Genomic DNA, 14165 nt, shown 5'->3' on the forward strand with positions numbered 1-14165 from the left:
AGAACACCTTCCCAACACCACTGGTTTAAGCACTCGGCTTCTGATTCTATGACTCTGTGAATGAAAAATAGATCGCATTTTCTTCTCTCGAAAGGGTTATTCCTGTGGATTGTCTCCTTTCCAGAGACAGTGACTCAAGGCACTAAAATCTTCGCAGCATGTAGCCGAGCCGCAAATGCAACTCACGGACGCTTGCTGTGCGGGGCTCTAGCACAGTCCTTGTGACGTGTAGTCTCATGGTGTCCATTTGAAGCGGCCAGTGAGACACAAGCGGAAACAAGAAAGAGAGTTTTATTTACGACGTATAGTAACTGAGCATCTACGGCCAGAGTGGCCTCAAAGTGATTTCCGTTCGCACCTGTGCTCATGACGGTCAGGTTTGCACATCCTGGCCGAGTCATGACGTTGAAACGCGAGAGAAACGGTCGCGTACCGGTGTGCGTTTATTCTAGCGACTACATGCTGACTCGCCTAACGTTGCAAAATTGTTCAAGTTAAAAGCCAAGATCGCGGCATGGACGAGAGGACGATATAGTTGTGCATCCTTTGGAGCAATACCAAACTAAAGCAAACTCTGTGTGTTTCTTAATTCCCGAAAACTAATATAGTTACTCATTACAGAGGTTCTAAACAACTGATTCACATATTTTTGCTGGCCTCAAAAGCCACCTAAGAGAACACTTTTCTCAAGTAACCAGTTCTAACAGCGCTCGAAATAATCTCATTCGTATTAGTGACATTTACACGCGAAAGTTATTTTGAAATAGAATTGATTTCTTCTGTCCCCTTTTAAAGCAATTGACAGTATATCTACAATATATTTAACTGCCCCATGCAAATCGAACAGAATTTAGATCACCTAAATACGAGCATGGTGGTCCTGAGCCTATTATAAACCGTAGGACACCAAAGGTTGCGACAGTCATGTAGCTACGAAGTATGCATTCCAAATGTCAAGCGAAATACAAGGTATCATTGTAAACTACCTTGAAAGAACTGAGGAAGTTGCAGCAATGCTGCACTGTGTGCAGTCGGTGCTACAGCCTGAATGTTTCCCAATTGAAGGGCACGGTAATGTGCTGAATTTCTAACGGATATCAATCTTTAGACGCGCCAACGCTATTTTGAGCGGGTTTAACAACGTGTTTTTCACTGAGTTAACATGAAGACGGCCCTCAGGGAGGAATATTTGAGGTAGGCTGCCAGAGAAAATGTGAAGAACAATGTCAAGAAAAAAAGGCGTGCTTTGCAGCGCATTTGAAAGTAGGTGTAAGCTGCAGGCTCTTTCAACTTCTAAGATACATTCCAATATTTGGTTAAGTTTACGATTATCGTGAATATGAGAGATTTTCAATGAAACTCTGGACTCAGAAAAACAGTGAAGTTACTGCACTGCTGTGCACTGATTTAGTGCTAGATGTTTTATTTGTAGTAGATGTTTCTAGAAGCCATGTTTCTTAAAAGAATATTGGTTTGATTTTAAATCTCGCACTCAATTTTAGCATCTGTCTGATCTGCTTGCCGCTCAGGTCTCTGCGCTGTTATCGTATAAAAATCAAGTTGTTCCTTCTAAACATCAGTAGACAAGTACTTTTTTGAATATATAGTGCGTGAGATTCAGAAATGACACTTCAGGAAACAGAGGCCACACTGATCTTTACGGAAAGCGAGTCTTATGAATACGTATACAGCAGCTTTGTCTATCGGTGGTGCTAGAAGTTCTTCGTGCAATCAGCGAATGTTAATATGTCCTTATTGCTTCTATCATCTTAACAAGCAAGCGAAGTGTTATATCCTGAAAGCGTTTGCTGCGCGCTACTTTTCAAGTAAAAGAAAAGAAAATCAACGCTTCGATGCTAGTTATTGCAATTTGAGTAATTTGACGAATGCAAAGCTGCTAGTAGCCATAGTTGGTTTTCCTTGTTTAACTTCAATTAACTTCTTAAAGAAGTGAAAAACCTAACCTTGCGCTCATGTATATCAACCACACACGAGAATGAAGCTAACTCACTGCATTGGTGGAACCATATTTGATATGTTCATTCATTTTATTTTTCATTTTAACCGCTTATATAAAATGAATTTCCCGCGCAATAAAATCAGTTTATTGCGTACGCCCTGCCAATAAGAGTAGTTTTTGCGCCTGTTGTTGTTCGTACCTATGAGTAGCGCACTAATGAAGCTAAACAGAGTAATTTGTTTATGTTAGAATAAAAAAAACTTGTTGCTCTTAAGACATGCGTGCACACTGACGCCACTTCTCAGGTTGATCTAGAGAGATTGACGACTAAGTGACCGCCAAGAATGTCAGCGGGAGCTAAATTTCTAGAGTAAGAGCAAGACGTCTACAGTAAGTTAAATTCGAAACTCACACGTACACACACGTGCACACATCTTCCCCCCTCAACGATCAGGCGTTGGTTTCGTTCAAGCACTGAACTGTCCTTTGTGTATGACAGTCATGGCGATTTCCGCTGAAGCAACTGCTGTGAGCACTCTGTCCACAGAATCGCTGTGTAAACGTCACAACCAATATTCATGTACACTGCACACATATTTCACGCTCCAAGTCCCTCTACAGTACCAGGAGGCCCTAAGCAAGCTGCTAATTATTGGGAGCACCCAGTCATTTGCCATCGTCCTCTTCAACGGAGGCTTTTCGGTCCCCTCTGTCCACGCCCTCGCCACTGCATCTGGTCCGCGGTAAGGTTACTAAACACAGTTTATTTCTTTGCACTCTAATGCTTTGTCAACTTGTGGCTCCTGAAAGCGTTTCGTGACACATTTCGTTTAGCCTTGTGATGAAAGTGCAGCTCTGGTAACAGCACAACGACGGCCAAATTTTGTCAGTGTCTTCCGAAGCATTGCGTGTCTTGCAATGTTTGCAATGCAAGCGCTGAAACTGTGGCCGAGAGATATTTTCTTGATCGCCTCAACATCTGTATGAAGTGGATCTCGATGGTTTTTCTTTCTTTCTGTAACGCACGGTTTCCGCTAGTCATATTTCACTAGCGCTTGCGCACTCAAAAGTCACACTTCCACTTGTTGGGCTTGTACAAGAATGAAGTAGAATGTTCGGTCGCCACGATCACATATGCGACTCTGTCATGCGTCGTGTGTCGTACTCCATTCACGAACGGCATCCTCATTTAGAGCTGTCATAACTCTCCTCGAATCCGTCTTCACTGGACAAGAGAAATACCCCAGACGTCTGAGCTAAGACAGCCGAAATGCCGACAAGAATTCTTGACCTGTCCTAGTTGCTCGAAATAACAATGGAGAAGCTGGTGTAAGTTGATGACGAAAGTGCCACCATTAAACTTCACCACAAAAAGCCGAGTAGCATTTTAGGATATTTATCTTAGTTGACAGCTCTGCATTCTGTTCTTCGCATAGGTCCTGCACCCGGCCCTTCATGAGTTAGGTGGCGTCTTCCGCTTGGCGATCTGCCCATCGGCCGATGGTAATTATTGTCCTCCATGTCCTTGATGTCCTTGTTGGTCGCGTGAAAAGTAGTGCTCGCTGAGGGCGCTTGTACGAGAGGCAGTTTATCCTCAAGACGACAGTACCTCAGGGGTAGTCGAGGTAGACGGACCAATACACGGTGTTCAGTATGACGAAAGACAACGGGAAGACTACCCTGGAGATCTTGTCCACAAGCAAGGCGCGGTCACGGCGACGCGGTAGCCCTGTATTTGAGGGTGCTGTCTCAATCTTTTGCGTAGGTGCACCGTTGGAGAGTCGCCTTGATTCCTTTAATCAGAAAAAGACGACAAAAGAAGAAGAATGATTAGACTGAAAGTTACCTTTCATGAGTTGCTACAAGCGCTCTCATTGTAATCGCTAGTTTTGGCTGAGTTTTTGTTGATACCGTACAAATCGATGAAAAAAAACTGCATGGTTGGCACTGACGCCTATGTCTTCTAACTTGAGGGGGTAACATGAACACAGACGGCGCAGACAACTTGAGAGCGTAACACGAACACAGACAACATTCCACAAGTTAAAAAAAGTACGAAAAATAAAGACGATTTACCACAGATTAGACATTAGTGAAGAACACATTGCGCCCTTCTATTTTTGAGTGCTATTAAATATGTGGTCACCAGTTGCAGCCTGTTTTTCTTCGCGCTTTCATAGCGCCCTGTGCATGGCAGCTTGTCCTTGTAGGAACCATTTTTGGGATCAGGGAAAAACGCTCCCTGTTTCGACTTCTTCAAAAAAAGTGGCTCAGATTGTCCTCCTCTCTGTGTCCATGGAGTCCACGGGAACTTAACCGCAGCTCCTGAATTGAGATAAAATCAGCACACGCCCTTCTTTACACGAATGAGACTGCTTAAAAGCCCACATAAATAAACACATCCTCTTCTTTCCACAGAACAGGCCCACTTAAAAGTCCAACTAGACTACAAATTTAAATGTGGCACAATTCAAAGCAGCCTAAGCCTCGCCCAACACGTCCCTCCAGAACCAGCTATCGTTTCTGTCCTTCCGAATGGCCCCAAGTACCACGTTGTCTCCGAGTAGAAAGCAAACTTGCATGTTTCGAATTAGGAAGTATTACGCCGCAAGTGCTGGTAACACGGCTTCAATTTAAGATGGGCGCGCGTCCCCCATGCGTATGTTATGAGAAGTATATATTGGGCGGATAAAGGGAGCGCTGCAGCAGCGTGTCGCTCACCGTGACCTTGGCTGCGAGGTTGACGGGCCTGGCCTTGCGGTATACGAGGCTCTCGTCCGTCTCGCCCATGAGGATGTTGACGAGCGCGTACTCCATGAGCGAGGCAAAAACAAACACGGTGCAGGAGGACATGAAGATGTCGATGGCCTTGATGTAGGACACCGGGGGCAGAGACTTCTGCGACTGCGCGTGCTGCGTGGACAGGGTGAGCAGGCTGGTGACGCACAGGGTCACCCTGGCCGGCACAGCCTCGGGCTTGATCCAGAAGGATATCCAGGACATGATGACGATCAGGCAGGTCGGAATGTACGTGTGGAACATGTAGTAGCCGAGGCGGCGCTTCAGCGTGAAGGTCACTTGAATGCAGGTGAAGTTGCCTGGCCGGAAAAAAGGGGGCGTGGGAAACAGTTTATTTCTGTGTGAGCTTAGATTATTGGTGCGTAGCATTAGGAGCCAATGAAAACCTTGGCTTCGTAAATTTGATAGAAATGTTCATGCTCAGCATTAGGGCGCCGATACGCAGTGTTTTTTATTCTGCATTGCGCACCTTTTATGCTCAGATTACTCAACGAAGACAAATCTTCTTGTCGAATTATTTTCCAGCTCTTTGAGGCTACCCCCGCCCTTGTGCAATTTGTGTTTTTAAGAAACCCATCCAACTGCCCTTTTTCTACCATGTCTGTGCTAAAGTGTTACAACATTCAGATAAGTAAAGATTTTGTTTGAATGATCCTGAAAGAGCGTGGCTTCGATAAGGCAGTGTGCAAGACAAAAGGTGGAGCATAATTCCTTAGACTAACGCGAACAGAAATGCAGTGGATTCTATGTCTGTTATCTTAAATTGCTTCTTTCTTGTAGCTCAGTAAATCTGCAGGCAACTACAGCCTGGTCTTGTATTTTTTTCTAAGTACTCATTACATCGATGACTGTGGTGCCACAAATGCCTTGTACATAGCTCACGTGTTCTAGAATTTCTGGGTGCCGTTTGAAAATATTTTAGCCATTTTTTCATTATATTTTCCGCTATACCTGTAGAGTATACGGTCGTGCAGTCGCTGAGTGCGGTCTCAACCAAGTTGTGCTGTGGCAGCTCGATAGCTTCGTCCACGACTAAGGGCACGTTGTCGTCCCAGATGAACACCAAGTCGTCTGTCGTGTACGACACTGTAAGGCCAAGGGTGTAATCAGTATATCAAGCTGGCTTAAAGGTAAGACTGCAATAAAGCTTCACGTTTGCATTAGAAATTCTATTGTCAGTAAAAATGTAAACTTTAAATAAAGACATTTAACCTACCTATATTTTAAGGATAAACACGTCTGTAAAATAGGCTTCCTCCCTGGGCGGTAACGTATAAATAACTGTTTTAAACTTGGTGGTCACTCTCATGATCGTAACGTAGCTTTATTATTGGTCATAAGACGTCTAATTCAGAATGCTGAACATATTTGTTTTCTCTTTCCACCAAGAAGAGCAGTCCGCGTAAGCATTTTTCTTGCATGAAAAATAGTCCTTATTTTTCTACCAGAAAATATATTTGAAGAGATTTAGTTAAGTCTGAGGTTAAAAAGATCATAGGAAATGCCTCCAACCCGCATATACCAAATACCTACACATGACCAGCTTTCCTGTACATCAGCGTCAAGCGCCATCTGTTGCCCGTCGGTAACTTAAAGGGCACATTTTAATCAGGATTTTTCGGCAAGCCAGAGAGCCTGAAGAGATTCTGCGCGAACAGGGTGATTATCATGGCCAACATTTCGTCCTCGATGCAAAATCTGACCCACAAAATGTTTTGCGTGCTCACGCCACCCACTTTCTACAACCATAGAAAGTCAATGGGATGTACCGAAAAGTAAAACTGCCCGCGGCGATTCGGATAATTCAGCGCCACCTGGAGCATGACGGCAACCTTCAAAAGAAGAAGCGTTTGTCCAAATTTCCTGAGCTTCTTCCAAAGAAAAGGTTGCGGGATGACTACCATAAGCCTTACAGCAGTCAAAGTTCTCTAAAAGATAACCAGTACTATTTATTCTTACCTTGAAATAAAATTCCTTAAAGCCGCGGATATTTGGCGTTCCATAGAGACAATCCACATGTACTACACCATGCAAAATATTGCATAATATGACAGTGCTCACACGAAACTCTTCTTCGTCAACAATCTATTTTATTTGCTTAAAGCAAACCAAGAAGTTGCAGAAAGTAACACAAAAAATGTGCACGCTTCCCACTCCTGTGAAGGAGATGTACATATTTTGAACTCTAGCACCCCGCGCAATTAGCATTTAGATTATTTGGTACAGAAAGCGCATGAATGTGTCTGGTGCATACGAAGCAATAACATTTTGCTACGGCCGCGATCATTTAACAATGAAATATTATTTTCGAGACAAGAGGGGATGTTTTGAAGAAAGGAAGCGAATGGAAATGAAGCAGAGGCATGGTATACGTGCATACTCACGGCTTTCAATCTTCATGGTGCACACTTGCGTATCATGTGGGTACGTCTCGAACTTCATTGCGCAGGAAAGCAGAAGAGTGAGCCTGCACGGGGCAGAGTAAATAATCTATAGTTTTTGATCCTGCTTAGGGCGTAACCATAACATTTTAAGGTCCTCGTTACCAACCGCTGCACTGCCATAAACAAATTTTTTTGTCATGGTTGGGAAAAGACCACTTTTTTAACACTTTTTGGTGATGGTCGCTGTTGTGTTGTAAAAACCCTTGTTAAATTATTTCTGCTTCAGGTACCATTCGGGCGTTATCGATGTGCTGCTATTAGGCGCAAGTGTTGCTACACAAAATTCTTTACTGTGGTGTGGAAAGGTATACTTTAAGCGCTAAACAACCAAGAAAGGATGAGGACAGAACACAAGACACGAAAGAGCGCTTTTTCGTGTCTTGTGTTCCGTCCTCGTCCTTTCTTAGTTAATTGTTTCGCGCTAAAAGTATCCCTGTTCTACGATGAACCAATTTGCCCAACAGAAAGTTTTACTGTGGTGTACCTCCTTTTGAGTATTGAACAGCTAGCATTCATTGAAACAATGAATTAGGCACCGAATGTAAAAGGTATTTTATAGAACCCACGACCTATACTTCACATTAAATCGGCTCTACGCTCTCTTCCACAAGCCACTGACCCTGTCGGGACAACGCCTTCCATGGTATTAGCGTGGGAACCGCTTCTCCACTTTTTCGATAGCAAAGAAACGCCGTACGTAGATTTGCTGTTCCTAACTCTTCCATGTATTTTATCTCTTGTCTACTTCGTCTATGGAAACACGCCACTCATTTGAGTGTAACATAAAACTGAAGTTATTTCTCCGCAATACTTAAAAAAAAATGAGGCCCATAGTGCTAGCAGTTTGTGGTTGTTGCTTAGTCTTCTAGGACCCTACTGGGAGGAACAATTTCTCTCACTTGATTAAGGTTTCTGCCAGTATTCGAAGGAACACATAATACAATTCTTAAAATTAGAGTTTAAGATTCGGCAATGCGCACCTAACAATACAGGAAGCTCGAATTGTGAAATGGCTAGTAAAATACGAACTAAAATAAAAAAAGTTAGTGCCTTTTATGTTTGTATATTTAATGACACAAACGTTAGCATATGATGCATGAAGCAGACAGTTGTAAGGTTTCCCTTGTGCTCTATGTTGATACATACCTTCAGAAGGGAAAGTGTAAGATTTTATAAGTATACAAAGATTATAAGAAACTTAAATATCTTTGTTGTAGGCAAATAGTCATGGTTAAATTTGCAGTCAAGTTCTGTTTCCTGCAAGCATTCAAAGGGGAAAGAAATGTGAGCTGAATTTCTCCTTCTTTCGTCTGCTTCGCAGTTCCTAGGCACAAGCCTTGCAGTTCGTATAAGAGGACGCAGAAAAGAGCGCCTGCATTATTATAAATTTTGCAGCGCTAGCTATGTGAACTTATTTTACCAAATGGTTTCCATCTTTTACACACCCGAACCGTGGCGTCGCAGTTCCTGCAACATTTTATCCCATGATGGAAGAAATAGTGTTGCCCTTCCATGATCCTTTCACATTCAAGCATTAGGAACAGCTCTGAAGTGTACATTTGGAACAGCTCTAAAGTGTAAAAAATCTGCACAATCCAAGTTGAACTTGTGGTCTATGCCTGAGAGGCATTGTATGCCTTGAAATCATTCAAATTTCGGGAAGGCTTCATAAGGTGCCGTTTACAGCGCTCTGTTCTTGTCATTTCTACGAGACAAGTGGTTGCTTTCATGCACTGGTTACATGCACTGCATTATGGATAAAAATAAATAAATCAAAAGCCCAGACAGAATTTGACACACCGAACCATGGGCTTTCTATGAAAGCCTAAATACCTAAAGTTCTGACATTTGCTTGTTGCAAATAGCGCATTTCAACGTGGCTAAGTACATAACGAAACTCAGCAGTACTGCACTCTTCAAACGCGGAAAGTGCAAACACTCACTTGACCATGTAGAGTATGCTGCCGTCCGCGTATAGCCATATATAGTGGTTTGGTATAGTCATCTCCTGGAACGTGACACGCTTGGCGTTCTTGAAGAAGGAGTCCGGCCTCCACATCTGGTGCAGCCAGTTCACGGGAAGGAGGCGGTACTTGGACGTCATATTCCGCGGCAGCCGCAGTCGGTGGTCGTACCATGACTGGGACATGAAGATGTCTGCTACGTAAGTCTGCGCGAAAGGCACATCCGACCCGGCTTTGAGAGAACAGACTTATAGGGTCGGTGAATGAAAACAGTATAAAAATACGCCGCCAGAAGAGCAGGGATACCAGGCGGCTAATTTAACCGCGTTTGTTTTAATCTCTAGCTCACGACATGTGATCTCGTGAAGACTGCCTTAACTTAATGGCATTCCGACTTCAAACGTAGATTGAAGTTTTACGGAGAGGAGGGATGCATAGTAATTGCGAGCAGCTTTTTCTCCTTTTTCTTGCCCTGTTTTTCTGAGGGTTAAGGACTTTTGCTTCATTAGTTGGCTTGAAATCTTCTTACGCTGGATTTGGAGCAGGAGACAGCACCGGCTAGGTAAGGCGTTAGCTCCCTAATGGGCGACGGGAATGTCACCTACATGAATGCACTGAAAGACGCAGAGCTGACAAGAGTCTCAGACGTCATTCGGCCAGCGTCCCAACCTGTTGCGGCAGCACGTTCCCGCCGCCTCCCCCCGGCAAACGCCACGCAGTTGCTTTCCTCAAGAATGCGGCGTCCACGGGAAGACCCGGCCCCCATTTTCGAAGCGCAAGTGTTCGGCGCCGAAGTCGTGCCCCTACCTCAGCCGTTAAGTCGGAAGCTCTTCTTATGTAGCTTTCTACTTCCAAGCAATCATTCATTGATGTTTTGTAGCTATCTCGTCCGCTCTGTATAATATTACAAAGTATAACAACTAGCATCTGAGGGCATTCGCGTTCCTATCGTCCCTGCTATTCTTCCGATCGACCAAGAACCCCTCTGTGGTTAGCGGGACAAGACGCTGCATACGCGGAGTGGGAGCGGACGGAAGACAGCCCTCATATCGCCGCAATCCTAGCTACATTACTACTGCTGTCTTGTTACCGTGGCGATGAGGCCATCTCTTCTTCTCAGTTCTTCGTGTTGTGCAGTTCAAATTTTGCAGCAATGATATTAACCATTCTGGATTCATAAAACGCTGGGACCTCCCTAGCGCAGATGTCCATCGAGTTCTTTGAATTGAATTGAATTGAAATTTATTCCACAACAAAAAGATGCTGCGAGGAGGACAGGAGAAAAGCTGTGTGAACAGCTTGAAAAGCCCTGACCCCCCAACACACGGGGTAGGACAGAAGCGTGCGGCAAGAGAACACAGTCGGATATGGCAACATCGTTGAAAAAGTTAGTATAAAACAGGCAAGAAGAACTATAAAATCATATCACAACATTATACAAACAATAAACGCAGTTCTTTTGGTGTTATATCTGATATGTCAATGTTAGCATCTTTTATCATGTGATTCAGAAGTGTAGGCAATTTAAATTTTGTCATTTGATTTCCATAATTGGTTCTGCATTTTGGAACATACCACATCTCAGGATGGCGCACATTATAAGCAGAAATGTTTTTCTCTAGCCTTGCTAGGCTAGTGATGGCATCATTATTTTTTATTAAACTGAATTTATATAAGCGGCACAGTCTGTGATCGTTCATCGATGAAACTTGTATTATGTGGTACTTCTTGAATAGGCCTGCTGTGTGGAAGCGATATGGAACTTTACAGGCGAGGCGTAAAGCCCTTTTTTGCAAGACAGTAAGTTTGCTAATGTTTCCAGTTGTTGTTGTTGCCCATACAGAAAACGCGTAATTTAATAAAGAGGAAAATAAAGAGTTATATATGAGCATGTTAACAGGTATGGGAAAATTGTAGCACTAACGGCGCATAACGCCAGCGGTCCTGGATAGCTTACCAACGATATAGTTTACGTGATTATCCCGTGCCATGTTTTCTGAGAAATACACGCCCAGTGATTTAAAGCTCTTTACCACTTCAATTTCCGTGTTATTTAAAAAAATAGAAGGTCGCTGGACATGTGTGTGTCGGGGGTGAAATAAAAAAAATAAAATAGCCTTCGTTTTATTAATGTTTAGCTTTAGGCAGTTAATTTGAGCCCAGGCATTAATCTCGGACAACGTTCTATTCGCTCGGATACTTAGATCAACACACGATTTGCCTGAATAGAATAAACTTGTGTCGTCAGCATAGATTATATAATGTGCCGTTGCAGCAACGCGAACTATCTCGTTAATATAAAGAATGAAAAGAAATGGTCCCAGGATGCTTCCCTGTGGGACACCTGTTTTGATTGACTTTGATGTGGAGTGTTTTCCTTCAATGACGACAAACTGAGACAAACGACAACTGTGTCCCGTCTTCAAAAAGCTCTGTTACTTTTTTTCCGTCAACAATAGTTCGCATGTTGTCTGGTCTTCTTTCATGTGTGCTCATTCTGGCGAACTATCTCGTAAAGAAATGTTGCAGCAATACTCACCACAAGAAAACAGAAATGACGATGACGTACCTAATTGACACCCTTTAATTTACGCCAGTGTGCATCTAAAGGCAATCGGTGAAAACGAGGGCCAAAGAAAAAGGGGCACACAGAATGGCCCCATGCCCCATTTCTTTTTTTCGCTTTTTTACGCTCCATATGGTAGCACGTATACGTGCACAAAGTGCGTCTTACCATAGAACCCTCGTCGATGGAATCCAGGCTGAGGACAGTGACATGAAACTTGACGGACGTCGCCCTCCCTGCAATCACAAATGGTCCTATTAGAATTCCTGGATGCAAATGTTATATTTTAGTGCCTGCTATAGCTTGGTCACTAGCTGCTAATGGCTGGAATAAGACTACGCAAATATGAAATACTTTTCGCCCGTGGTAGTGAGCATGTATTCAAATAAAACAGTTAATGGACATCAACATCTGAAATACTTTGAGTCTTGTAATGTGTATCTCCACGCCATCAGTAGAGTTGTGATACTCAAAGATTCTTTTTCATATCATAGGCGCATCACGAAGCTAGCTGACGCGGCAGTGTACGTAGAAAAATTAAGGCAGCTTTGGGACAACAGAAAAGGAAGAATGCGTTAACGAAGTTTTCGTCAACAATGAAACTAATGAAAAAAAGAGCTTCAATTCTGGAACTCTTCAAAGACACATCCCGACAAGGTCCTCGCCATATCCCACGAACATTATAAGGCACACCAGCCTCTTGTGAAAGTTTTCAAAACTCACCACTTCTGTCCCCTAACTTCTATTGGAAGCCAGAAAGTACTGCCTGTGCTTCCAGTACCAGTTTTTCGAGAACTATGCAACAAAGGACTGCTCTAGCAGCCTTTCGTTGGTTTCTTCACCTTAATCAGCTTCTTGCTTCAAGTCACCAAATACCTCCAATGCTTCTGGCTCTTTACCTTGGCACTATTTATAAGTTTTCTAAATACGCATTCTGCCATGCATCTATTTAACTTACCAGAATATTTCAATGTTTATTTTGTAACTCTTTTAACTGATAACACTAACTCATTTGGCACACACCCATGCGAAGTAGCATGAAAAGAAGACATATAAAGCAGAACTGTTCGGTGTACGCCTGCAAACTGTTTTCTGTACATTTGCGCGAACATGCAGTCAAAAACGCCAATTTTTATTAATGCTGACAAACCGAGCATCAGATCGGGTCTCCCGAGTATATAATGCACCTACTTCGCCTGGCTCGGTAACCCAGAGATTGGCGAATATATTGTTCTTGTAAAGCATGCCCAGAGCTGTAAGCCTTATTCTTTTGCACTAGTACAAGTGTTCATCTAACTAAAAGGGAGAGGATTAGCCTCATAACAAGTTACTGGTAGGAAGGTTGGCTTAGAAAAAAATTAAAACCAAAGATTTATCATCTTCGCTCACCGTGTTCTCTCGGGGGCGCGAGGTTGTCGTAGTCCTGCGGATTTTCCGGCAGAATGGAGGATATGTCCAGGTTTTCGTCGCTCCCCATGCTGTGCCAGTTTGAGCTGCTGAAAAAGAAAACTTGTTAAACATGAAAATTTACGAAGTCCTCGCTTAGTTTATTCAGCGAGGCATCGCCTTTTCCTCATCTCAGAAGCCCTGAACAGTCTTTTTACTGGTGTCCAAAGTAATTTCTAAAAACAATTAAAGAGGCTTAAGAAAATATGCGAATAAAAGCAAGCTGTACGACAGACGTTTTAAAGAAGCTACGCGTGGATTGAAATTTAATAAAGACGAATAAACGTCCCACAGTGCATGGCAGAAGTAGAACTAGGAGTAGTAGAGAAAGCGGCGAAATAAAAAAAAAATCACCACTGAATAAAGCCACATTTTCCAACTTGTGCGAATGTTTGTTTCCACAGCAGATATGCTTTCAGACAGAACATGCACCTTAAAGCAGAAGACAGTAAGAATATTGCGGTGTCTTAGGTATATTCTAAAAGGATTTCTTGCACGGCGTAGAAGGTTCAAAGGCATTAAAACAAGCTTTTCAGTTGTGCCGACTGACGCTTTAGGATTTCCTTTTGCGACCGATTGCACTTCTGATGAGCTTTGGGGGGCCAAAAAGAGTTTCTCTGAACGCTGCAATTTCATCTGGATGCTGTGGCTTGGTTGAAAGGAACAACCATTGAACTCGATGGTAAACATTTCCTAGGGTAACTTCATTTTAGTTCTAAGAAAAATTTCTGGTGTCGCAGTTCATGTTTTTCTCCTCTTTTCCTCCTCCGAGGTGCACTTATGCCGCAAAGTTGTCGCTGAACAGGAGCTTATCTTTTTTTTAAACCTTGTTGATTGCGCTTTGTAAAAGTGCTTTATGTAAACGGACCGCCTTTTAGGACAAGGTTTCAGTAAGAATTTCATATCCGCATCTCAGTTTCTCAAAAATTTGCCAATCCACAAAAAAGAACAGCAGCTAAACGGTAGAGCTGAATATTCGCAGCGAG

The 14165-nt window shown here is 43.1% G+C and overlaps 1 protein-coding gene across 2 annotated transcripts in view; it reads right to left on the minus strand.

Moving 5' to 3' along the window:
- Positions 1–321: 321 nt before the first annotated feature.
- The window catches only part of LOC149335819 (glycine receptor subunit alpha-3-like), an 84513-nt gene continuing 70669 nt past the window's right edge, over positions 322–14165 (minus strand). The window contains exons 3-9 of one of the 2 annotated variants that reach the window (XM_089554561.1): positions 13123–13226; positions 11902–11969; positions 9147–9373; positions 7144–7226; positions 5711–5845; positions 4682–5058; positions 322–3753 (exon numbers count right to left, since the gene is read on the minus strand). In XM_089554561.1, the coding sequence (XP_089410687.1) occupies positions 3571–3753; positions 4682–5058; positions 5711–5845; positions 7144–7226; positions 9147–9373; positions 11902–11969; positions 13123–13226 (1177 nt within the window). In that variant the 3' untranslated portion in view covers positions 322–3570. Of the gene's footprint in view, positions 3754–4681; positions 5059–5710; positions 5846–7143; positions 7227–9146; positions 9374–11901; positions 11970–13122; positions 13230–14165 lie in introns of both variants that reach the window. The other variant, XM_089554560.1, reaches the window with a different exon arrangement.

The sequence above is a fragment of the Amblyomma mixtum genome, chromosome 7 (assembly GCF_055824585.1).
Source record: "Amblyomma mixtum isolate Tamu chromosome 7, ASM5582458v1, whole genome shotgun sequence".
In the NCBI taxonomy this organism is placed as follows: Eukaryota; Metazoa; Arthropoda; class Arachnida; order Ixodida; family Ixodidae; genus Amblyomma; species Amblyomma mixtum.